The sequence below is a fragment of the Syngnathoides biaculeatus genome, chromosome 23 (genome assembly GCF_019802595.1).
Source record: "Syngnathoides biaculeatus isolate LvHL_M chromosome 23, ASM1980259v1, whole genome shotgun sequence".
In the NCBI taxonomy this organism is placed as follows: domain Eukaryota; kingdom Metazoa; phylum Chordata; class Actinopteri; order Syngnathiformes; family Syngnathidae; genus Syngnathoides; species Syngnathoides biaculeatus.
Window position 1 is genome coordinate 14,977,327 of NC_084662.1, and position 25,091 is coordinate 15,002,417.

The 25,091-nt window shown below is 43.1% G+C and overlaps 3 protein-coding genes and 1 non-coding gene across 7 annotated transcripts; 2 read left to right on the forward strand and 2 right to left on the reverse strand.

Annotated features, from left to right (window-relative positions):
• The first annotated feature begins 101 nt into the window (after nucleotides 1–101).
• On the forward strand, nucleotides 102–2,850 carry LOC133496323 (protein yippee-like 5). 2 transcript variants are annotated; one of them, XM_061811742.1, is made up of 3 exons: nucleotides 102–417; nucleotides 744–918; nucleotides 1,709–2,850. In XM_061811742.1, exons 2-3 carry the CDS (start codon nucleotides 778–780, stop codon nucleotides 1,928–1,930), a joined length of 363 nt encoding a protein of 120 aa, XP_061667726.1. In that variant the 5' UTR covers nucleotides 102–417; nucleotides 744–777; the 3' UTR covers nucleotides 1,931–2,850. The 2 variants fall into 2 exon arrangements, with proteins under 2 accessions (XP_061667726.1, XP_061667727.1); XM_061811743.1 differs by having other exon boundaries at nucleotides 770–918.
• A 298-nt stretch (nucleotides 2,851–3,148) lies between these two features.
• slc35a1 (solute carrier family 35 member A1) lies at nucleotides 3,149–17,781 on the forward strand. Of its 2 annotated transcripts, XM_061811740.1 has the most exons (10): nucleotides 3,149–3,295; nucleotides 3,326–3,893; nucleotides 3,975–4,011; nucleotides 4,212–4,395; nucleotides 5,259–5,418; nucleotides 7,210–7,362; nucleotides 9,365–9,431; nucleotides 9,512–9,688; nucleotides 9,764–9,898; nucleotides 11,323–17,781. In XM_061811740.1, exons 2-10 carry the CDS (start codon nucleotides 3,741–3,743, stop codon nucleotides 11,454–11,456), a joined length of 1,200 nt encoding a protein of 399 aa, XP_061667724.1. In that variant the 5' UTR covers nucleotides 3,149–3,295; nucleotides 3,326–3,740; the 3' UTR covers nucleotides 11,457–17,781. The 2 variants fall into 2 exon arrangements, with proteins under 2 accessions (XP_061667724.1, XP_061667723.1); XM_061811739.1 differs by having other exon boundaries at nucleotides 3,174–3,893.
• On the reverse strand, nucleotides 17,309–24,761 carry rars2 (arginyl-tRNA synthetase 2, mitochondrial). Of its 2 annotated transcripts, XM_061811737.1 has the most exons (20): nucleotides 24,621–24,761; nucleotides 24,404–24,477; nucleotides 24,214–24,316; nucleotides 23,873–23,956; nucleotides 23,692–23,792; nucleotides 23,553–23,608; nucleotides 23,402–23,485; nucleotides 22,546–22,622; nucleotides 21,473–21,631; nucleotides 21,292–21,398; nucleotides 20,527–20,619; nucleotides 20,332–20,392; nucleotides 19,759–19,835; nucleotides 19,560–19,684; nucleotides 19,271–19,338; nucleotides 19,062–19,171; nucleotides 18,406–18,501; nucleotides 18,242–18,316; nucleotides 18,077–18,140; nucleotides 17,309–17,444 (listed from the first exon to the last, which is right to left on the reverse strand). In XM_061811737.1, the coding sequence occupies exons 1-20, from the start codon at nucleotides 24,654–24,656 to the stop codon at nucleotides 17,358–17,360; spliced, it is 1,737 nt and encodes a 578-aa protein (XP_061667721.1). In that variant the 5' UTR covers nucleotides 24,657–24,761; the 3' UTR covers nucleotides 17,309–17,357. The 2 variants fall into 2 exon arrangements, with proteins under 2 accessions (XP_061667721.1, XP_061667722.1); XM_061811738.1 differs by lacking the exon at nucleotides 20,332–20,392 and having other exon boundaries at nucleotides 19,560–19,658.
• trnal-uag (transfer RNA leucine (anticodon UAG)) lies at nucleotides 22,347–22,428 on the reverse strand. Its single transcript has one exon. It is a non-coding gene; the product is annotated as a tRNA-Leu (tRNA).
• Nucleotides 24,762–25,091: the final 330 nt, after the last annotated feature.

A 25,091-nucleotide genomic window follows, 5' to 3' on the forward strand; every position in this document is an offset into this window, starting at 1 on the left:
TAATGTGCTTTTGCCCTGACCAGAAGTCAGAGCCTGTTGCCCATGGCGGAACCAATGTTGGATGCAAATTACGCAGTCCAGTATTTATTCTACGTCATTGGATCTAACTGGCAACATATGTGGATGCGTGAAAGCCACTCTTCGAGCAAATCGATTTTTTTTTAATCGTTTTAATGTTTTGTTTTCCAGATTAAAAGTGCAATTTCACCAAACTAAGCGACACCTTGGCTAAATTGGACTTTATTTTGAAATGAACGGAAGTGTGTGATACGTTAGTCGACAACAGCTCTTGTGGCTGCTTGGCTCGTCTCCCTTGCTTTTTTGTTGTTGACATCATAAAACGGGAAAACGTTTTGAAAACGGTCTTGGGCAAACGTATCTCTAATACAGCACTCCTCTATTTCGAATCGACACAAGGTAGGAAACGTTGCCTCTTGTTCATGTTTGTTGTCGATGTCGACGTCCCAGCCCCGATGGTGTTTGCAATATGGAAGTAAACATAATATTTACTTTCCACCCCCCCCCCCCACCCCACCGACACACGCACACTATTAATTCAACCACCATCGCACGACGCCGCCGCATCAGTGCTGTAAAATAACCACAAATCAAGAGTTCTTGTTAACCATTTAGCTTCTCCATTGGAAAAACTAGTCACTGGGTCAATTTACCCAAATGTGTGCATCAGGAAAGGCTCTTGTGTGTGTTCTATTGGCTCATTATTTTTTCCTTTTTGACCCCAGCTTGTTCTGTTTCTCCTACACGTCAGTGAGCACCATGGGACGGATCTTCTTGGACCACATTGGAGGCACTCGACTGTTCTCCTGTGCCAACTGCGACACCATTCTGACCAACCGAGCGGAGCTCATCTCCACCCGCTTCACTGGAGCGACCGGCCGGGCCTTCTTGTTCAATAAGGTACCTGCGTTCGACTTCACCTGCGGACTCAAGACGGAGACGCTGTCTGCGTTGTTTTGCCCGCAAATCTGATGTTGTGTTTTATTTAAGTGAGGGTACATTGTTCAATTATGTAAATTACAATATTTAATCTACAAAAAAAGAACAGTTGGCAACAAAACTCAAATGCATATGTAAAAACATCAAAGAACGAAATCTAACAATAAAAATAACCAATATTTCACAATATGGCCCCAAAGTAACCCTTTATTGGGTTGTCCTGAGTCAAAAACAGCAAATAAGTGAGTTTTCAGGGAATAACAGAGGCCAGCATGTAGACTCAAAGCAGAGATACTAACTAATTGTTTGCATATTAAAATAGTTAAAATGGGGTGTAATTAAATCATTTTGTCGTACTTGTTAATTATGACCATGATCTTCATTTGGCTCATTCAGTGGCGTTTTGGACTTGGAGTGTCTTTACAGTCTCGCTTGGGTAACTTGTTACAGCTGTTATAATCCAGATTTGTCAAAAAAAAAAAAAAAAAAATGAACGAGTTTTCTGGGATCAGCATCTGAACCCGACGACATCAGATTTTTACCGAGTGTGCTTGCTGTTTCTGTTACAATTTTCCCAGCATTCAGTTAATAGAAAAATATGATTGCGTATAAAGACAAAATGCTGCAACCCATCTTACATAAATATGTGGCCATGATGTTACACATTCAATTTTTCAGGCAGGTGGTTTAAGGGTACCAATAAAAGTCGGACGGGTTTATTTAAGCAATTAAATCTGCTCTCTGTCCCCAGGTTGTAAATCTCCAGCACAGCGAGGTTCAAGACAGGGTCATGCTGACGGGAAGACACATGGTGCGCGACGTCAGCTGCAAGAACTGCAACAGCAAGCTGGGTTGGATGTACGAATTTGCCACGGAGGAAAGCCAGCGCTACAAGGAGGGCAGAGTCATCCTGGAGAGGGCGCTGGTGAGGGAGAGCGAGGGCTTCGAGCACGTGCCCGCCGCCAACTCTTGAGCCCGCGGCGGCGACCGGACTGCTTCCACGTCAGCTTCGCCTCCAAGAGCAGCCCCGCCGATCCGCACGCCGGGGGAGCTGTGACAACGGCAACGTAATATCGGGGGTTCAAACATGAAGAGGTGCAACGTGCAAGTGTGACAACACTGATTGCTTCCATTTCTCTTTCTCGTGGTTTGGATTTCATTGCGTTTTACACACTGCGACGTTCATCGTGGTGCGAGGTTGTCGGAGAAGCTTGGTCACAAACAATCATCTTAAAAACTGAAGTTTGTGAACTTGGCCCAATGTAGACTGTTCAGTCTGATTCAGTGGGGGGAATGATACAATATCATATTTTGCACCATTCAGTTTAGTGTGATGCCAGTTATTTGAAATGTTTTCATTTAAACATGATCATATAGATCGAGCTCAGGTGTCAAACTCATGGCCCGGGGGCCACATGTGGCCCGCCATGTCATTTTATGCGGCCCGTGAAAGCAAGTCATGTTCATCAACTTTAATGATTTTTGCTTAAAGCTCTACACAAATTCCAGATTCTCATTATAATAAACAATGTTACGATAATGCATATTACTGTTGCCCAACCGTTTTTATACACTAACTTAAACAATACTTCACCTAACTGTTATCCACGTCTTCTGTTTGCATAATTGGTTATGGTTGTGGATTGAAAAAATATATTTGGTGATTAAACTATGGCCCAGGACAAAAATGAGTTTGACACCCCTGATATAGGCTATCTGATGGAATCCATTTTGATATTTTTCTATTACTGGACTTTAGTGTTTCCCCTGACATCATCTGTACATGTATATGCCCTTTTGATTCATTTTTCCTGCCAAGTTGATTGATTGCGTTTGGTTAAATGTAATTTATCTTCACTATTTGCAGTGATAAATGCATACAGTACTTCTATATACTCGGGCTTATGTTGTATGCTGTACCAACCGCACCTTTGACAAAAAAAAATACAGGTCTTTGTAAAAAAAATAGTTTAATAGAAGGTTGATCCTTCTGCAGTTTGATGTGATAGCAGCTTTGAAGGATAAAAACTCATTTAGAGAGAAATAAAAACTGCCACCATCAGTTTGTTGGGCCTTTAAATATGTAACTGGAAACATTGGGTGAAAAAGGTCTTCAGTCTGGGGCAGTGGTCACCAACCTTTTTTTTTTTGAGCACAGATCGTATGAAGGGCTACATGACCTGTTGGGAGCGGTTTACTATACATCAAACATTTTTATGACATTAAAAATTTAATCAAGCAAGTCAAATTCAAAGTGTAAAGCAGAAATGATAAAAACAGTTTTTGACGTGTGCTATTTTTTAACATGCTTGAAGGCTACTTTTTGAGCACCAATCGTGTGAAGGGCTACATGACCTGTTGGGAGCAGTTTATTATACATAAAACATTTTTATATTATATGACATTAAATTTTTAATCAAGCAAGTCAAATTCAAAATGTAAAACAAATAATAGTAATAATAGTTTTTCACCTGTGCTATTTTTGGAACATGCCTCTTGGGCAACGTTAAATGATCCATCCGGGCAACCCGTTGGTAACCCTTGGTCTAAGGCCTAGAGACTAGAGGTGTTTAAATATTTCCTGTATTATGAATACAAGTATTGAGTTTGCTATTAAATGTTCCGCTCCTGCGTTATATTCGCTTGGTCTGAGGTTCTAAATTTGTTCGAACAAACACATCAAAGGCACGTTTCGTGAATGAAATCATTAAATCTTGTATTGTCATTTGTACTTGAGTCAGAAAAGGAGGAGGCCAAAACCGCAGTTAAAAGGGGACCGTTCTATGTCTTGTTTCAACTTTCGAGGCAAACCAGGACGACAAGTTTGCTCACACGGACGACCGGCAACGTTCCAGGAGGTGGGCAGTTGTCGTCCCGCTACGTCGGCGGAGGAGGAAGTGCAGCAGACGGCTGCACGCCGCTCTGCTATTGCTCAGGCAAGGCTAACGCGGTGGTGCTTCCCCCCGCCCGCTAGCCTGTTGCTGTTTGTAACCAATATGATTTCACTTTTCTAACAGCACGGACGGACGTACATGGCAGCAACGATGGGCGGCGGTGAGTTTATTTAGTTTGTCCACCGCCAAAACCCTTTTCGTTCAGCTAACTGGCTCATGCTAGCTTGTCGCGGCGATAGCAAGTTAGCCACACGCACACAAATAAAAGAAATGGCAGCAAGGTGAAAGCTGCTACTTGAACTTTGACATCATTTTCAGACAACCCTGTTAATATAATATATCCCCCCTGCCCCCTCCCAGAGAACGTGACCTTAGTGTTCAAGCTGTATTGCCTGACTGTGATGACGCTGGTGGCGGCCGCGTACACGGTGGCTCTCCGCTACACGAGGACCACCGTCTCGCCAGAGGAGCTCTACTTCACCACCACCGCCGTCTGCATCACCGAAGTCATCAAACTCATACTGAGCACCGGAATGCTGGCGTGGTAAGCGCGTGTGCATGAGGCTGCTTACATGGGTCATCAGTTCCTTTCGTATTTAAGTCATATTCTGGTTGTACAGAAACTTTGCGCCGGGTAGCCCAAACTTGGATCAAGTGACAAAAAAAGCCAAGAAAACGAGGTTTCTTTGCCAATTTTATATGAAAGTCAATGAGATTTAGTGACAACCAACGTTAATGCGCCGAAAATCGGTCACAATGTTTCACGAACCCTCCCTTTGTCGTCCCTTGACATACGAGTTTAATGCGTTCTGCGACCACGTTCGCACCTCATCACACCTGTGTAAGAAATCGCTTCTCAGAGACTATTCTAACCAAGGGTCGCCATGCATAGGTCACCCCCAGGGGCCACATGAGTAGCCCTTTTCTAAAAAAAACAAACAAAAAAAAAACAAACAATGTGTTATTGCGATGGTCCAGGAATGTTGTGAAATGGTAGTTGGAGGGGCTATAGGTACAGAATAGGGGGCCAGCGGTTTTGTCAGAGGAGCACAGCATGCATGCCCACCTCGAACTGCCATTGCAACATATTACAATAACATGAAATTTGAACAGGGGATTGGGCACCTACCTACTGTGGATGTGAGTCAGCCTTAAGTTGTGTTTGGAAGCACACTCAGATGTGAAGTCAGACCCTGGCTCCAACGATAAAGGAGAATAACTCATTTTCCCCAAGTGCTTCAACCTGTTTAACGGAATGTGGAAGTTTATTGCACATAACCCCTAGTATCCGACAGAATTCTGGCTCATGAAAATCCCGAGTGGTCGACATCGAGCTTGGACTCGAGCTATAGCGAAAGGTGAGCAAAAAGTTAAATGTCAATCCTGGCTTACATGTGTTCATCTCAGGGAATGCGGCAGTGTAAAGAACCTGCTGGCCACCATAAAGGAGCACCTTTTGAACAACCCCAGAGAGCTGCTGAAGCTGAGTGTACCATCGTTGGTATACGCACTCCAGAACAACATGGCCTTCGTGGCGCTGAGCAACCTTGATGCGGCGGTTTATCAGGTAAGCTCAGCCTGGAAGCAGCAAGGGTGTTTGTGTGAAAAAGGGCCTTCTTGTATCAGTTTAGCCTCATGGGAAATGGAGAGAGGAATCTCATGGTGTTAAAGCAAAGTTAAAATAGATTGCGTACCTGGTCTGGTGTGACGGTACTTGTCCTGTAGGAAAGAGTTACATTATAGTCGTTATGTGATCACATCATTGGCCAGGGGGTTGTTATAACCATCACCAAAGACCTTGCAAACCATGACTTGTACCAATGCATCAATGCATTCCCTCTCCAGGCAGAAGGATGACAATACTATGGCTGGGTTGCACGTGGCGTCGCGCTTGTTCATCCAGGTACTTGACCGCCATTGTTGCAGACAAGCAGTCAGCTGTCCATCGTCGTCATGCCAGATTTTTGTTGCGTCTACGGACGTGGAAATCGCGGCAACAGAGACATTGGGAAGTGATTTTTCCGTGTTTCAGAGGTTAGATTGCATGAAGGAGAAGATACAATGGAGTTATCGAAAAAAAACGGCAACAAAAAAGGCTTGCAAATATTCGACGTGCAGATCTGAACGAAGCTCGAGTACACGAGGCAAATGTTTATTTGGAAGTCTGTTCTGATCATTTTTGTAAGCGGTAAGCATGTGTATTTCTAGTGTCCGGATAGTCTACTTCAGGGAAGTCTTTCAGATCCTTTGTAAGATACGGATCGATATCGTCACAGAGTTTGATCTTCGGTTCATATCTAGCTTTGGCGACATCATCGAGTAAATTAAAGTAGGCAGAAAACATTGGCGCTCGCCGCTTCCACGTGAGTCTGTGGACGTTGCCATGGTGATGTCGTCTGCAACACCACGCTTGTCTGTAGAAATGGCGGCAATTCGATTTGAGGGCGCATTTTTTATCACGTAATTGCAATCCAAGGATTATGTGCCAATGTATTCCATTTGGAAATTATTGTTTCTCCCCTCGCGTTGATCAGAGTTGTGATTGAGACTTTTGATAGGCCTGTGTGGTTGCTCATATTTTTTATTAGACCCAGGTGCTCTTTTAAGTTTGCTAATGGAAGTGTTTGATTCCAAGCATGTCAGAAAATAGACAAGCATGTTGATCAGTTTTCCCAAGTGCCTTCGCTTCAAGGGGAAGTCCACTCATTGAAAATAACAATGTATCAGATAGGTCATATCATTGGTACTGTAACTTAAAAATAAAGATTTTCATCAGATATCATTTAAGGTTGTTTATATCGGCAATTTTGAATGTTCCCTGACATTTCGGCAAATCAGATGACCTCCATGCGCGATGTGACGTGTCATGTGGTCAACCTGAGGCTCTGTTACGTTGCTACACAGTTATTGTCAGCGCTGATTTCTCGGATTTATCGTCATCTGATGAGGAAATAGAAGTATCTGGAAGACGAAGGAATACGTCCATACAGATTTGAACCTGTGGGTGTCAGTAATGTTTAATATTCGGATGGTTCTTCGGACAGGAATGTCGCGGAGTCTGACTACTTGTAGGCCTACGCGTGGGACATAAGCTTGTTCACTCGCTGCCGGACCTCCTGGGGGCTTTGTGTATGCACTGTTATTTTCAGTGAGTGAATTTTCCCTTTAAAAACAAAGTTGCTTTGTTTTCTTTTATGGAGGACAAAGCAGATCTGAAAGTTTTCTCTTTTGCGACTTTCTCTTTGACTTAAAAATATTTGTCTTCAGTGTTACAATTGCAGATTTAATTACCTAGTTCTGCTCTTGAGCGTGAGATCGACAGGCGGATCGGTGACCCTGACGTTGTTTCCGTGCGCAGGTGACATATCAGCTGAAGATCCCGTGCACGGCGGTGTGCATGGTCATCATGCTGGGCCGCTCGCTCAGCAAGAAGCAGTGGTTCGCAATCAGTACGCTGTGCCTGGGGGTCATGCTCGTGCGGTGGAAGCCCGTAGATGCCACCAAAGTCCAAGTACGCCTCTAAACTCATCCACTTACATCTGTGGCCGTGTTTGGAATCAGTCACTCATTCCCCACTATCTAATATCTCTCTCTGGCAAACTCATGTAGGGCGCTATATTATGCAGTGGTTCTTTTCTTCTTTTCTTTTTTTTTTCACAACCTTTTTATTTTTTTAAACACCTAAAAAAATACTTGGCTCAACAAGTACTCCAATAATTGACAATATTGTAATAGTTATGTAGTAGGCTCAAGTATAATTTTTAAAAAAAAAGTTTTTTTGTTTGCCTAATAAGTATATTTAATATTATTCTAAGTTACTGTAACTCATGATCAGAGAGACAGGCAGGAGAGTACCTGGTGTGTCTTCTGGTAGGAAAGGGGAGAAGGCGAACCGGTGGTGAAACCCCAAAAAACAGGAAGTCATACAAGGAAAGAGATTAGCGAAGAAGTGAGACAGTGAGAGGACTGAGGAGAGGCGAAAGGAATAGAGATGGGACTTAGGGCAAAGGTAGAGGCTTAGATGGAAAAAGATGACACGCTGTGGCGACACCTAATGGGAAAAGCTGTAAGGAAAAAAGAAGTAAGTAACTGTAACTCAAAAAGTGAAATATAACTGAACTGTACTTGGGCAGTGATACTTTTGCGTAGCGTTACTTTGAGACTCCCTCATATAATAGATATTTTTTTTGATGTTACACCACCACATGTTTTTTTGATTTACTACACTATTTTGGACGGAAAGATCGTGTCTACATATCATGGCTCGGAAGCGATAAGCCTATACTGTCATGTTTTGGCTACCGTCATTGTTTGATCTCTTAGCTTGACAGTCCTTTGACAAACGAACACTGTAACTGGAGGTGATTGAGGAGCTTGTATGACAAGTATCGTTTCGTTAGCAGGGCGCGACAAGACAGGACGATAAGGAATTGAGCTTGTGGGGGGGTATAGTTAGACTCACATCTACGTTATTCAATAACACAACAGCAAGATTATAACATGGTGTCAGAGTGACGGTAGTATAACTACGGACTCACGAGAAAAAAAAAAAGGAACTCGAGGGAGAGGGTGGGGGACAAAAATGATGACGAATTGACCATGATGGAGGCGTAGGTTTGATGGTCCAAGCCTGAGGATGGACTGGGTCTCATCCAATTGACCAGATGCATGGCGGAGATTCAAGCAACACGCCGAACTCCTGTTCACAGGACCGCTTAAAGACAGAGCTGAAGAGGAAATGTGCAGTTCCTCAGAGATAAAGAACGGGATGTCTGCAATACGTGGGCACTGACCGGAGACGAAGATAAGTTGCTAAAAAATCATTACGGAAAATTATCTGATTTTGACAAACCCCATATTTGCTAGATACAAGTTTCACGAGAAGGCGCAAAGTAACTGAGTCATCTGAGCACTTTGGGACAGAACTCAAGCTGTTGGTTAAACACTGTAACAACACAAACGGCCATGAGAGAGTCAGAGACCGCATAGGTTTTGCAACCAACTCACCGAGTGTGTGCGAAAAGTTACACAGCCAGGGGCCGGCGCGCACGCTCGAAAAAAGCGATCGGCGTAGGCCGCTGCCACGGGTTAGCAAAAGTGCAGCTAAAGGCTACGGCTAGCGACAGCCACGAGGTTCACGTTATCCGCCGCAAACACAGAAAGCAAAGTTTCACTGCGGGTGCTAGTAGGCATATTGACAGCCCAAAGACCTCCGTAAAGATATGGAACAAGTGTGGAGGATACCGCAGTGAATTAGCTGAATGCCCAGCAAAAAGTAAACAACACCTGAAGTGTCAGACCCCTTTTTCTGTCTGTTCTTACAATCATAAGCCACGCAAAGATATACCAAGATGAAAAGGCCATAAGACGCTTATAAGCAAGCCAATATTCACAAAAAGATCACTAAAAAACGCGAGTTGTATTGTAGTTTTGCCGTCCAGTGGGCATGGTAAACAAATGTCGTATGACCCATGACGTCACGTGAAAAGTATCTCCTTTCTTCTTGTGTCCAGATTGAGCAGAACCCTTTTCTCGGGTTCATGGCCATCGTTATCGCTGTGCTGTGCTCCGGGTTCGCAGGTAGCCGCCAACCATCCCCTGGAGTTCTTTTAATCGGCGTGACATTGCTTGTAACCGCACGCTTCATAACTGTGCCTCAGGCGTGTACTTTGAGAAGGTGCTAAAGAGCTCCAACACATCGTTGTGGTTGAAGAACATCCAGATGTACCTGTCGGGTATCCTGATCACCCTGATTGCAGTGGGGGTAAATGACGGCGATAAGGTCGTGAAGAAAGGCTTCTTCTTCGGGTACACACCATGGGTGTGTTGCGTCGTATGTGAGTACAATGATGCTACAGGCTCTGGTGACATTCTTGGCTACGCTTGATGTCATTTTGCACATTCTCCTTCAGTCCTGGCAAGCGTGGGAGGCCTGTACACGTCCGTGGTGGTGAAGTACACGGACAACATCATGAAGGGCTTCTCTGCCGCCGCCGCCATTGTTCTATCCACCGTGGCGTCCGTCATCTTGTTTGGATTGCACATAAGTAAGATAATCTCCTTGGTCCATTGTGTGCATTGTGTTGTGATAAAGTGCGGACACGTTTGTGCAGTCCGACAGGTTCTTTCGTATTGACGCATTCTTTATGCAGGTGTGTAACATCTACAGTATTGTCTTTGTTAGAGATGACGAGCTATATTTTGTGGGGATTACCCTCAAACCTTTCAAAATGCAAAACATTTTTCCATCCGGGTTTAGGATTAAAATAGAAAGTCGTACAAAAGGTTATTCATTTCCGTTGTTCAATTCAAAAAGTAAAACTCAATTGTAGTAGTCAACGGGAATGTTTTTATCAAGATGCCAATTATGGGTTGTTTCATTTATCTAATATTCTGATTTCTTTAGTTGGTGCATCTAAATGGCGCACCAGATGGCTTTTGTTGGTTTTCACCTATGGTCACCAAAATCATGGAACAGTAGTGAATTTTTATGCTGAGTTTCACTTTTTGAATGGAACTACTGAAATAAATGAAGTTTTCATCGGTAGGTACTCATTTGTAAATTGGACTATGCAACAAAAGTATTGACATATTAATGTTAAAATAGCATAGTATGAGCATGAGAAAATAACCAAGGAAACTAGTTTTGAAGTCTATAGTACCTAACTGTATAACTTAAATTGCCTGTGATTAAGGATAATAAAGTGATCATGTTGTTATTGGGCTTGCGGATGAACCCAATCCTGATGTAACCCAAAATGCACTATAACCTTAACGGGTCAATTTACGGTAATTCCCGGCCTACAGAGCGCACCTGGTTATAAGCCTCACCTAGTAAATTTGTAAAAGAAATACCATTTGGTACATACATATGCCACAGCTGTGTAAAAGCCACAAGTGCCCACATTAAAGTCCACATTGAAACACGAGATATTTACAAAGACGATACACAGGGAGTTTAACGCTAGCCCCACGCTAATTCTAGCGCCGCGCTAACATGGCCGGTTAAAAAAAAAAAAACGAAAAAAAAACACACACACATACCGGTAAAAATCACTGAGACACAGCAGTAACACGTTAGCTCTGTGCTAACAGGGCCGGGCTGGTAAAAGTCACTTCCTCGGCACATATATTCCACCGGTCTCACTCTTACCTTTTCCGCTCGAGTGCCGCCTTGCGGCCGTCAGAAAAAATGCACAAATTAGTTGCATCACCGCATAAACAGCAGGACTGAAAGCGTGTAGGGAAAAAAGTTGTGGCTTATAGGCTGGAAATTACAGTAATTCATCTTTCAACTTTTGAATGCCTGTGGATTTTGCTTTTACGCTTATAAAGATTTTGGTGCATTTAAGGTTCATCCGGAATGTTCAATTGCAAGCCAAATATATCACTTTTTCATGAGTAGTGTAAACGTGCACAGTACGTCGAGGCCATGTGACTAACTTTCCTGATGTGGTCTCTTCCCCCGCAGCGACCACTTTCTCGTCCGGAGCCTTCCTGGTGTGCGTGTCTATCTATCTATATGGCCTTCCAAATAAGGACACGTCCACACTCAACCAGGAAATCGCACACACAGAGTCCCAAAAGAAATTGATTGTTGTGTGAGTCTGCTCCGCTGACTCACTGAAGAGGGACCTCAGGGATCGGGTCCTTCCATCACGTGGACTGAGGAGGAAGAGGAACTTTGCTGTTTTTCTCCCCGATAATAACTGAGTTGTCGTCAATCATTCTATAAGAAAGGACCCATTCATGCGGGCTCTGAAAAAAGCGAGGCCAGCTTGCTGGAACACCCTTTTATGTTTACAGCCGTGCCCAAAAGTTTTAAATTTTGAGAATGACAGATTAATTTTCACAAAATCTACTGCCTTTTTTTTTTTAGATTGAAACTTGAATGTACTCCAGAATAAGTCATCCGATGACTTGAAATTAATTGCAAAGTCCCTATTTGCTATGAGAATGAACTTCAAGGAGAGAGGGGTTCAGTTGCTTTGAAGAAACCTTGTAGGCGTCCAAGAAAGTCCAGCAAATGCCAGAACCGTTCCCCAAAATTCATTCAACTGCAGGATTGGGTCACCACCACTGCGGGGCTTGCTCAGGAATGGCAGCAAGCACAGTGAGGCTAAGACTTCCAGGATGGCCTGGTGTCAAAAATGGCAGCAAAGAAGCCACTTTTCTCTCCAAGAAAACCATCAGGGACAGACGGATATTTTGCAAAACGTACAGGGATCGGATTCCCAAGAACTGCGGTAAAAGTCATTTTCTCCAATGAGTCCCCTTTCCGATTGTTTTGGCCATGGCATCTGGAAAAAAAAACAGAAGAAAAGGGGAGCACGACCAAACGTTCTGTGTCATGCCAACAGTAAAGCCTCCTGAGATCATTCATGCGTGGGGTTGCTTTTCAGGCAAGGGACTGGACTCACTCACAAATTTTCCAAAGGACAACAGCCATGAATAAAGAATAGGATGGTACCAAAGAATCCTCTGAGAGCAACTTCTCCCAACCAATCCATAAACAGTTTGGTAAAGAACAATTCCTTTGCCTGCAGGATGAATCACCTTGCCAAAAGGCAAAAGTGGTAGCTGCATGGCCCAGAGAGAACAAAGACATTTTGGGTCCATGGCCAGGCACCTCCTTTTCACAGTTTATGAAATAGTAACATCCAACAAAAAGTTCTAAAAACACTGACGCAGCAAACTTTGTGAAAACCAATACTTGTCATTCTCAAAACTTCAGGCCATGACTGCAATGACACGTCAGAAAAGGCCAGGATTGGTCAAACTGACTGTCAATCAATCGACATATTGGGCACACCTGAATCAAGCTACTGATGGATGATAGGCTGACTTTTTTTTTTTTTTGGTCACTCAATCGAACAAAACTGCCTCGCAATTGACTCTTCGACGAGATGCATTGGGCACCCCTGGTGTAAATGAAGCACTGCAGCACCACTTAATTAAGGGAAGTTTATTTTTATTTTTTTTGTTTTTGCATTTTCATTGTAATGGCTGAACAGAACTTGTCATGCCTCTCTACCAGACGTGATTTTTCCGTTTATAGGCGGAATTCCGTTTTTTTTAAATTGCATAGATAAAAAAAAGTTTTTCTGCAATATTCCGACTGTAACCACACTCGTTCATTTTCCAATCTGTCTTTTGCAAGCGAGGCGGAAAATGTGATGCGCGTCTGTTGATTGGTCGAATGTGGAACAGGCAGGTAATGGCCTCACGATATGTTTACAAAGACGGTACACGGAGTTTAACGCTAGCACCACCGCGCTAACAGGGCTAGTTAAAAAAAACATACTGGTAAAAATCAGTGAGACACGGCAGTAACTCGCTAGCGCAGCGCTAACAGTGCCGGACCGGTAATAGTCACTCCCTCGGCACATATATTCCACCATTCTCTCTCTCTCAACTTTTCCGCTCGAGTGCCCCATTGCGGCCGTTTGCACAAATTAGCTGCATCACCGCATAAACCGTGGAGCTGAAAGCTTGCGAAAAAAGTTGCGGCTTATAGGCCAGAAATTACGGTAAATCAACTGGAAGCAAGGAAAACTTTTCCATAGCTGGTATATTTGGATGTCAACCCAAGGCCAGCAAGCCTTACGGATTTCATCCTTTGTTTACTTCCACTACTCCTGATATTGAGAGGCAAGATCCACCGAAACAACCGACCCCAGTTGCAGACAGTCGTCAATAACGAGGGGACAGTTCAGAAGCAATTACTTGTAAAAACGTCTGTATTATTACTTGCCGTTAATAATTCTTGACAAATTCATGCGTTTCAATCATTTACAAAAATGAGCAATTAAAAAGATTTTGAATGGATACGATATACACATTATGAAAAGCACACTTGCACACCATGATGCAAATCTGAATTCAATTTAGTTTCACTTCTCGTAGTTTACTTAGATGAATTTGTAATTTTTGGAGGTAAAGGTATGCATCTAAATAATGAACGATCATGTTGTGTACATTTTGAAAACAGGATAGCATTTATTTATAGATATATTTCATTCATAATACAATTTATAAAACTTGAACGTTAAAATTGGTGATCAAATTTGGTCATGCTTGGAGGGCCCCCCCCCTGCTATTTTTCAGTCTTTTTTTTTTTTTTTTTTCCCCCATTCAGTCAAATCACATGCATGCTCTACTGAAGTGCAATGTGGCACTGATCATTTGTTCAAATCTTAAAGGTTGCACTGTTTAGAAACACAATACGGCTTTTTCTAGTGGGTCAAACATTCCAATACCGATATTCTCTTTTTTTTTTTTTTTTTTGTTCTCTCCGCTTTTTCAAACCCTTGTGTAATACATGAAATTGTGAATGTAAAGAACCTTTTTATACTTGAAATGACAAGGACACATTGTGTCTGAACGCTTTGAAGTGTCTGGCAGGAATTCCAATCTTTCTACAATCGGCCAAATAGAAGGCGTTCGCTTGTTTGTAGTTGCAGGTGTGTTGCTTGTTGACCATAGACAGTTCCCCCTCATCCCAGTTCCTCCTGGTGCCAATCGGTAATAACTATGCTTTCGGTGAGCATGAGGGCCTGATGTCGTCTTGGGGTTCCGTTCCTTGGACGTCCTCCATTGGTTGCTGCAACTGTTTTGGTGTGTTTGGCTTAGAGGAGGCGGAGGTTTCATCAGTCTGTAGGGGATGTCTGGTGCCAGGGTCCACATGTTCGCTCTCATTGGTTTTGTTAGGGTGAATTTTCCCAAGATTGTTAAATTTTGGAAATGTTTTTGCGTGATCTCGCCGATGACCATGTCTGTCAGTAGTGCTTTCATTTTGGTGAAGTCCACGAACACCCCCGCCATCACCATGGCTACACTTGAGATGTATGTGAGGGTTGTAGTTAGAATTCTTCCTGACACTTTGGGTGGAAGCCTGTGAAGGACCTTTTCCATCCATGGTATGCTGTGTTCCTTGTAGGGCTCTACATTTTTGGAGAAGGACAGGTCCAGTCTGTCAAACGCAGAGCAGAGCGTTTCCGCTAGCATGGCTCCAGTAAGCAGTGCAGGTGGTGTGTCAGTTTTGAGTTCTTCCTATGTGTGTTTCGTGTAAAGGTCTCACAACAATACCTTAATAAGTGCGCTCTCGACGACTGGGGGCTCTGTGTCGAGCGTTTAGCAAAGTGCCCAAATTCGCATGAGCCTTGTTTTCTGTATCCAGTTGTGAGTCATTCACGCTGGCGTCGTTGTAGTCCCCCAGTCCCAGAAACCCCCTCTTGTGTGTCCGGCAGTAGAATGAAATGCTGTTCGTTCCAAGCCTGCCGCTGTAGTCGTCATGCGGTTCCAGTGCGAGCTCCGCCTGGTAACACTTCCAACTGTCTGCGTATCGCCCCACTCCCTGTCGGGAATTGAAGGCATCACCCACACGACCTACCAAACATTAAATAGTGGCTTGATAGGTGTAACTTATTCAAGACGCCCGGGCAACTGGCACACCATCTATTGTCCCAACTCTGACATATGATTAATGTATTGCCTGGATCGCTTATGGCGGGCGTGTTGTTGCTGGTGACTAGCACGCCGCTGACCGGATGTTTGTACGGCTGCGTGTAGTGAGTGTGGAGGGAGTTATAAATTCCCTTGTCTGAGAACACTTGGCGCAGAGTCTGGTCCACATTGATCCGCATTGTGTTCATGTTAGATTGGAAGTTGACGCCCTTGTGGGTTCCTAGACATGTTTAAAAAAAAACAAAAAAACCCACTCAGCCAAACCAAGTCCAGGATTCTGTGCCTTGCAAACAATGGGTGAATCTTTGGGTTCTTGGACTTGGTGGCCATGGCCATGTGTATTGACATGCTTTTAATTTCCTCCGGGTCTGAAAGAGTGGTAACGTCAAGCGGGGCTGGGTCACGCTTGCCAAATTTAGTGGTGAATGAGACCACTTTGACTTCCTATCTCATGTCCCTTTCCAGGATTGCAAATGAGGTTAGGTCGTAAATTAATTTCTGGATGGTGGGATGGCTGAGGTCATCCTTGGGCAGGTTTTTCACCAATCTTTTGAAGCAAGCAAACACATCGTTTAAAGCGCTACAGGCAACCTTGTACAATTTCTCGAGGTTGAGATCCCTGTCCAGCGTTACTGCATCTTTTGGAACCACCACTAGTCTAAGCACCTAGCCCCCGTCCATGTAAGAGATTTTGTTTTCCAAAACAGTTTGTGAAAGCTTGAAATAATTCTTCACTGCATGCGTGGAGCGGCACATGTTTTTTCATGAAGTTCCATTTTTTTTTTTTCCAGTGAGTGTTCTGTGACATATGGCATAAGTAGCAGGTTCACTCCGGATTGAATGACCTGGGTTAGGGTTGTGTGTATTTTTAATTCTTTATTTTCCTAACAGTACCCAGTTGGAAATGTTATCTCTCGTTTTCCATTTGCAAGTCCTGTATTTATTTTGTTAATCGAAGACTGAATTTAAATGTAGGGTTAGGTGATGGGGAACGAGCCCTCCCTCTCCCAGAGTATGGAATATAATTCCCCCTGCGGGATTGGGGGGGAGGTGCACGGTCCATCCCCCTGGGCCACCCACCTTCCTCATCTCTCCTTTGCTGTTGGCAGTACGCTTAGTCACGCTGGTCGTAACGGACCACTGTCCACTCGCCACTCATTGTCCTTTTCGTTGAAGAAAAATCCAGTACTTGGTTGTAGAAAAAAAATCTAATTTTATTTTCGAACTCAAGCTGTAACTATACAGTCAGTTGGTTTTATTGAAAAACAAATTAGCAAAAGGACAAACAAAATCAAAACATCAAAAAGGTGACATCACGTCAGTGGGTGTGCCATTGGCAACGTTTCAACCATATAAGGTCTTCCTCAGACCGAAGCGCACTCAAAAGACAAAAATTAAAATCTAAAACGTCCAAAAATTATTAAAAAAAAAAAAAAATTAGTCAATTCGTACTCACATGTCCTGTTCCCAAAGTGGAGTTGGTGTTGTTTAGATGATTTTCAGTGATTTAAAAAAAAAAAAAAAGCCCAAAGAAAAGTAATTCACTTGTAGGCATGTGATCCATTCACTTGTTAACACTTAAAGAAAAGTGAACAAATACATCCAAAATCAAATCCAGTTTTTACTCACATGCAAATTTAAAGTGTTCCCCACGTGGAGTTATGTCGTTAGGGTTAGCATTCCGATTTTTTTGTTTTTTTTATTGTGGACATTGTTAGAATTATTGTTAAAATATTTATTATGGTCTTGGAACAAAGCCAAAGTATCATCTTTGTTTTGAAGATTCCTTGTATACAGAAATGCAGCCATAAATTGTATAATGTTGATTGTACCGACTCATATAAACAAGGATGATACTTTGGCTTTTTTGCAACTCCATAATAAAAATATTAACAATCACTCTAACAGTCTTGTTGCTGCCAAACAGGTCAAGCCAGTCCAAAGAGTGACGGGCTGATGTTGTGTTACAAATAAGATAAATGCACATAATTTAACAGATTTTTGTCTTTGTTTTTAATAAGTGAACTCATGATTAAATATTTACATTTTATCGACTGGAATGATCCCAAGAATTTTCATCCCGTTTGCCAGAACCGAGCAGGTCCCGCTGAAAAGTCTCTTTCTTGCCTGAGCATTCAGAAAATCCACAGAAAAGACTGTTTTAAAAAAAATATATCCTCATTTTGTACATTTTGATTTCTAGATTAATTCAAAGTACAATCATTGTCAAGGTCTGTTGTCATCACGTGACATGATTAAAAAAAAATAATAATAAATCTAGGAGACCTTTACCAACTTGAACAATGCGTGACATGATTCCAAATTGTTTTTGTTGCTATGTTATTCTTTATTCTGAATGAAGTTCATTTCCCGACAGCACCGATTGCCGGAGAAAAATTCTTTGTTTTTTTTTTTTACACACTTGTCCAATAAAGCTGATTCTGATTTGGAATGTTCAGCTTTCTGATGGGTGCAAATCTTAATGTCCAGTTTTCAACTTGAAATCCATCCATTTTCCTAGCCGCTTATGCTCACAAGGGTCACGAGATTGCTGGAGCCTATCCCAGCTATCAACAGGCAGGGGGGGTACACCCTGAACTGGTTGCCACCCAATTGCAGGGCACATTGAGACAAACAACAGTCACACTCACAATCACACCTAGGGGCAATTTAGAATCTCCAATTAATGGATGTGGGAGGAAACCGGAGTGCCCGAAGAAGACTGACCTGATAGAAAAAAAATATTTTTTTTTCCTCACCTGGGCTACTTGTTGTGGGCTCCCTTTGACTGGCAGCTCTCTGTGCGCCGAGGCAGTCAAGTGGCTACGAGAGAGAGGGAGAAAGAAAAAAAAAAAAAGTCCATTCATCTCCAAACAGGCGTGAAATGTCCCACTCGCTCACACCCGAACAGCCTTGTCCCTTACCACAGCTTCAACAGGAAGTTGAGCAGGTGTTTGGGTTGCAGGTCCTGGGCCGACCTGTATAGCACCTCGTCGTAGCTGCAGATGGGCAAAAGGGGGTGTGTGGATTTATTTTCAAAATGACGAGTAGGACTACTGGAGCGTTAGCACTCGTTTGCGCAATTTACCGGAGTAGGTGTTGAAGAATGGAAACGCTCGACTGCTCGGTGAGGAGCGACGGGTCGAATGTGGCTGCGTCGATGTTGCTGTTCTTCCGTATTAAACTGCACAAATGCCCAAGATAAGATATATTCTTTGTCTTACATTTTTCAACCATTCCAAATGTCACATTCTGCATTGCAATTCATCCCACAGAATTTCATCTTTTTAGCATTTATATACACAATTGGTAACGAAGTTGAATTCTATCGTTGGAAATCGTGCCAGGGGCTAACAAAAATTAAATGGACGCAGTTAATGTGAATGAAGGGCTACAGAGCATTTTCTTAACAGAGGAGTCAATTTGAGGGAGGCGTTTATTATTTTAAGTGGACGATGCACCAGGCAACTACTGAAGTAAGCCCATCTTTGTGGAGTTTGCATGTTTTCCCTCTGCCTGCGTGGGTTTCCTCCCACATTCCAAAAACATGTAACATAGGACACTCTAAATTGCCCCTAGGTGTGATTGTGAGTGCGGTTGTTTGTGTCTATGTGCCCTGCGATTGGCTGGCAAGCAGTTCAGGGTGTACCGCGCCCCTGCCCGTTGACAGCTGGGATTGGCTCCAGCAGGCCCTGCGACCCTTGTGAGGATAAGCGACTAAGAAAATAAATGGATTAAACTCGCCTGCAGAGGCGTGCATGCGTATACTGGAGGAAAACGCCCGTGTCTCCCTGAGCCTGCAGCATCTTGTCCCAGTCAAACTTGTAGTCCCCCTGCAGCGGACCTTTGAAGTCCTACAACATGGTTTTTGATTTCATTTTTTTTACACCATTTTGAAAAGACAATTAGAATGAAAGCTGCACATCTGGCCTGTCGTCGTCATTGTTGTTCACCTGAGCTATTAATGCACTGATTCCCACTTTTTGCGCCGTGTCCTCTGCGTCGTCCATTTCCTTGGTCACTGTGGGATTGCAGCGGGAGAGAGAGAAAGTATTAAGCGCTCACCAAGGCTTAAACATTCAAATAAAAGTGAAGTGTTATTATCAATAGGCTCTCAGTAAATCAACAAAATATATTTGACCTCATATGATCTGACAAGAGACAAACTGTCCACTTGGATTTAGCGAGCAAGGCATGAAAAGCGACGCGCACGCCGATGAGTAAAAGCGAGGCGGGTCGTACTTTTTGACTGGCTCATGTTGTGCAGCATCCTAGCCCGAGCCTCGTCCAGAACGTCCTCCAAGAACACCACCTCACCGGTCCTGGTCTTCATGCCCTGCACTAGGCCGAATGGCACGTGTGAACACCTGCGCCAACGCTTCACATTAGGCTATGTAAACTCTTGTGTGTGTGTTTGTGTTGAGACTGTAGCGCCATCTACCTGTCAGCCCAAGAATGCCCCATCGCTCGCAGGATCTGGAACAACTGCCGGAAGTGATGCGTTTGACTTTTATCTGTCTGCAAACAAAACAAAAGCAGCACAACAACGGCTATAAAAGGACACGTAACCATGTTAACCTAATGAGTGCCATTCATTGCGCCGTGCTAACGCTAACAGAGCTGGTTAAAATAAAACTTGCCGGTAAATATCACTGAGACACGCCAGTAACACAGCAGTAACATGCTAGTGCTCGGGCCGGTAAAAGTTACTTCCTCGGCACATATATTCCACCAGTCTTATTCTTACCTATTCGGTTCGAGTGCCCCCTTGTGGCCGTTAGAAAAAAATGCACAAAATCAGCACATACATCACCCCATAAACCACAGGATTGAAAGCGTGTGGAAAAAAAAAGTCACGGATTGAAGGCTGGAAATTAAAGTACTGTTGCAATTGAATTAGCAACATAAATTGATGCAATGATATGATCACGTATTTACAGTGTAATTCGCAACGATTTGAAAAACACAAATAACGTCCATCCACCTATTTTCTGTATCGCTTATATCTTCTTACCACATAAATCATCTCATCAAAATTGTACTTTTCTCTCCGGTCAATGGCTGCTGCGATGTCCCTTTAAAAAAAAAATAAATAAAAAAAAAAAAATAAAAAAAAGGTAAGAGATAACTACAATGCCCAAATACTAACTCAAAGCTGAGAGATAGTGAGATATGATTTGGAAATCGTAGGTTTGAAAATGGCACCCACCTGGTGATGTACAAACTTGTCCCATCGCTGCGGAGGACGGTGCAAACGTTGCTCACGTCTCCGGGTGAAAGATCCACAACGCCGGTCCCCTTCCTGGAAAACAACGTCAGAGGAATTTTGGCTAATGCATTGTGCTTGTCAGACACTTGTGACGTCTGTTGTACATTTTCATTGATTTTTATAGATTCTGATGGAGATATAATGCTAGGTATACAGTGGTACCTCGGTTTTCGAAAGTCTCTGTTTTGGTACAAATCAGTTTTCGAACGAAAATGTCGAAGTATTTTTCGCTTCCGTTTTCGAACGAAAATCGGTACTCGAACGCCCCCAACAAAACCCGGAAATAACCGAACGCGCGGCCAGACCAGCTCACCCACAAAGCGCTCTGTTGTGAATTCCCACCCGCCGAAAAAAATCCGGAAATAACCGAACGTGCCTGGCCAGACCACCTGACCCATCCACGAAGCGCTTTGTTATTGTCAATTCGAACAAACCCCTGGAAAAAAAAATGGAAATAACATAACTCTTGCGGGGGTTGCTTCGGTTTTCCAACAAATCGGTTCTCTACGAACCCGCCTTCTGGAACGGATTGTGGTCGAGAACCGAGGCACCACCGTACATCAAGTTTTTTTGAGTTATTTGAGTTAAGTTACTACTGAAGGAATGGATCTCAGTCGTAGACCTAGGACTCCCTGTACTAACTTTGCCCGTCACGTGGTTCAAATTGGCCATTACATCAAGTACTGATCCGATCCCAGCACGTACTCTGTGGTCTTCAACAGGCCTCGGTTCTGCAGCTGCCGCACCACCTCGTCAACTCCCTCCTGGTGACAAGACTCCCCCGAGTAGACATCAAAGTGGACCCCTAACCGCTGCGAGTGAGTACACACCACCGTGAAGTTCACGTTGGACGACGCAAAACAGCAGCGGAGCACCCGGTTTGCACCTCGTAAACACGCCGATACTCGCTCACAGTGATGTCCCTGAATTGTTGCCATAGCGACACAGCCCGACTCTCGTGCCGCTCCAGGCGTCGGAAGAAGTCCCTGGCCGCCAGCATCGTGTCCTCGTTGCGCTCGGCTTCCTTGTTCGCCTTTACGTATACCTGCAAGAGAAATATACAGTGGAGCTTCCAATTCATATATTGGTTTGCGGGGTTAGCGCAACGAAACATAAAATGAACTCTCAAGGCTGAACTCTGCTCTGCCCCGACAGGCAAAAGCTAAATTGAGATCTGTGAGCTCAACGTCGTAGCTCGGAACTAACATGCCACAAGATGGGACCGCAGCCCTGTCTCAAGGGAAATATAAACAACAAATATTGCTAAGGATTGCATCTGAAAATACCGTAATTCCCGGCCTACAGAGCACACCTGGTTATAAGACTAGCTAGTGCGTTAAACGCTTTCTGTGTACCGAGGCTTATAACCAGGTGCGCTAACGCTCGTGCCATGTTAGAACCGTGCTAACGCCAGCACCGCATAAACCACAGGGTTATAAAGCAGGTGAAAAAAGTCACAGCTTGTAGGCCGGAAATTACGAAAGGTGGAAAAATATTGGATAAGAATCTGTAAAAAAGAATGTGCGTCAATCGGCTGCTTCGCTGTGTCTATTTGTTACTATCTTAAAAGCTTGGCATCATAGTGACAGCTGTTTCTAATATTTTGACTCTCATCGAGCTGGCTTCCTATTAGCTCTCCTATAAACTAGCTAGCAATAACTGCTAGGATACAAATGGTAACCGTTTAGCGGTGAGAACCTTGGGAAATAATTATGTAATAGGTAGTTCGATCCTCCCAAATATTTGCAAAGTAAATACAATGGCAGCGGTGGGATTCAAACCCACGCCATCGAAATGACTGGAGCCTAAATCCAGCGCCTTAGACCACTCGGCCACGCTACCATTGACAGGTAACAGTGTAGGGTCGTTTTCGCTGCTGTTTGACTTTATTTTTTTTTTTTTATTATTATTATTTCTCATTGTGCCACGTTTGACTGATTGGTCAAACTGCAAATTCACCTCAAACAAGTGCTGTAAAGGGTTTTCTTCCAACTGCTCCTGGCTCCCAAATTGGCTGAAACCTGCTCCCAGCAAACCTGAAAAAAAAATAATAAAATGAAGCGATGCAAAAGTACCATAGGACAGAACATTCCCACTACTGTGAAAGACTGTAAAGATGTTTGAAGCTCGCTGAGAAAATGTGCAAAGACTGAGAGTGATGAATTGAGGTACCGTAATTTCCGGCCTACAGAGCGCACCGGATTATATGGCTCACCCAGCACATTTCTAAAGGAAATACTATTCGATACAGATACATATAACCCGGACCTGTGTAAAAAGCCGCAAGTACCCACATTGAAACAAGATATTTACAAAGAAAGGCGGAACACAGAAAGAGTTTTCAAAGTTTGAATAACTTAGCTTAGCTAGCGCGACACTAACAGGGCCAGTTAACAAAAACATACCGGTAAAAATCACTGAGACGCAGCAGTAACACAGCAGCAACATGCTAGCACAGCGCTAACAGACCCGGTATATAAAAAAAAAAACATACCGGTAAAAGTCACTTCCTCGGCACATATAGTCCACCTTTTCTCCTCGAGTGCCCCCTTGCGTCCGTTAAAAAAATTACACAAAACAGCCGCATCACCGCATAAACTGCAGGGCTGAAAGCGTGTGAAAAAAGTCACGGCTTGTAGGCCGGAAATTACGGTAGATCGAGCATTAAACTGTTTTTCACACTTTCAGTTTTGGCACTAACAACTTTTCTCTGCAGTGACTCAAATTTTGAAGATACATTTAATTTCACTACAGAGATTTGAAGGATTTCATTAAACCAACAGATATTTGATGAAAAATTCCAACAACTACTCACCAAACTGCATTCCCCAATCTCCGAGGTAGTTCATTCGAATGACTTTGTTCCCAAGAGACTCTTTCAAGTTGGCGACAAAGTTACCTTCACAAAGATCCTCGTTTAGAGTTTCATATTTTTACCATGTTTAATATTACTCCCAAAAACTCACCTATAATAGTAGATCGTAAGTGTCCTGCGTGGAACTTTTTGGCAATGTTTGGAGAGCTGGAACATATAAATGTATCAGTACTCGTACACAAGCTACAAGACTTCACATATGTTGTGTACTTGTACTCTATCTAGCATACCTGTACTCTACTAATGTCGTTCCCTTCTGAAGAAAATTAAAAAGTTCGCTACGAAGACCGAATTTGCCATGGTGCTCCGTTCCAAACGGTTGTAGGATTTTCTAGAACACAAAACTGCAGGAGTAAACGGGCAGAATCGGCAGATGGAGTCAAGTTAGTATTTGTGAACGATACGACTAACCTGGGCAAGAAGTTCGCGGTTGAGTTTGAAGTTGATTACGGAACTTCCCGCTGTTATCTCCTCCACTACATTGTCCCGCTTTAGCTGAAAAATATACAGTAGGATTTAGAAATAACAAAACAGAGGACCAAGTTGAATGCCTTATTTTTATTTAAAAAAAAATTGTCTTCGTGTGTGGGGTCTACAACTGATTAAAAAAAATACATAAAAATCACATCGCACATGGGAATATTGACGCAAACATTCGAGTCTCAGAACAGTGAAGCAGACATTTACTTTCTTTTCTTTTAAAATTCATACTAACTATTCTGCTATTTTTCCCCATATCTGATCAGTCCTACCTGCTGGGCCAAGTGTTCTGTTTGCGTCTGGATGTCTCCACTGACTGGTAAGACGCCATTACTTCTTAAAACGCTAATTGTCAGCTTAAAGTCAGAAGTCTGCCTGAGGAGAAATGTTTCACTTTTTTTCTTTTTTTCTTTCGAGGATGTGGTTAAAAGTCAAGTTTTAGGGAAAAACAAAAGGCTTAACTGTTTCTTAAAGACTGGGACAGCTGACAGAGCAGGTACGAAGACGTCATCGGGCTGATGCAGCGTCCTGCCCAGCTAAAGGAAAAAAAAAGTGGATACATGTATATTAAAAATGTAATTCAATGCGAGAGCTATTAGCGTCAACCGTGCCCTGAAGGACACTCACACAGTCACAAAGTTATCATAGCAATGTCACCTCTTTTTCACAATACCATTACCTTCGCTGCTATTATTCGTCTGAAGAAGCAAGCCATATTCCTGGCAGAGGATTTACAAAGGGTTTAAAAATATTTATTGTTTTTTAATTGCGATTCCTCTTCTGCGCACATGATTACTTCACATCGTTGGTAAATAATCGAAAGCGCTTCCTGTTTTAAACCTTTTCCGGTATTTTGTCCAATCGCAGGCGATTTCTTCGTGACGTAACACGATGCTGGAGGGTTGTTCGATTTGTTCACCGTGTACTCCCGATGGAACGGATGGACGCCTAGATGGAATCCTGAATGGTTGCAACATTTAGACATAAAACACGCTCACTTATTTAGAGCATTTTGCTTAACTAAACGATTTTTAACTGATATTTGCGATTTAAATTACAAAATACAGGTCATGGAAACCTGCAGAGGGTCAGCACAAGAGTATTTTAAATTAAATGCTGCAATTTAGGTATTTGTTGTTCCACAATATTT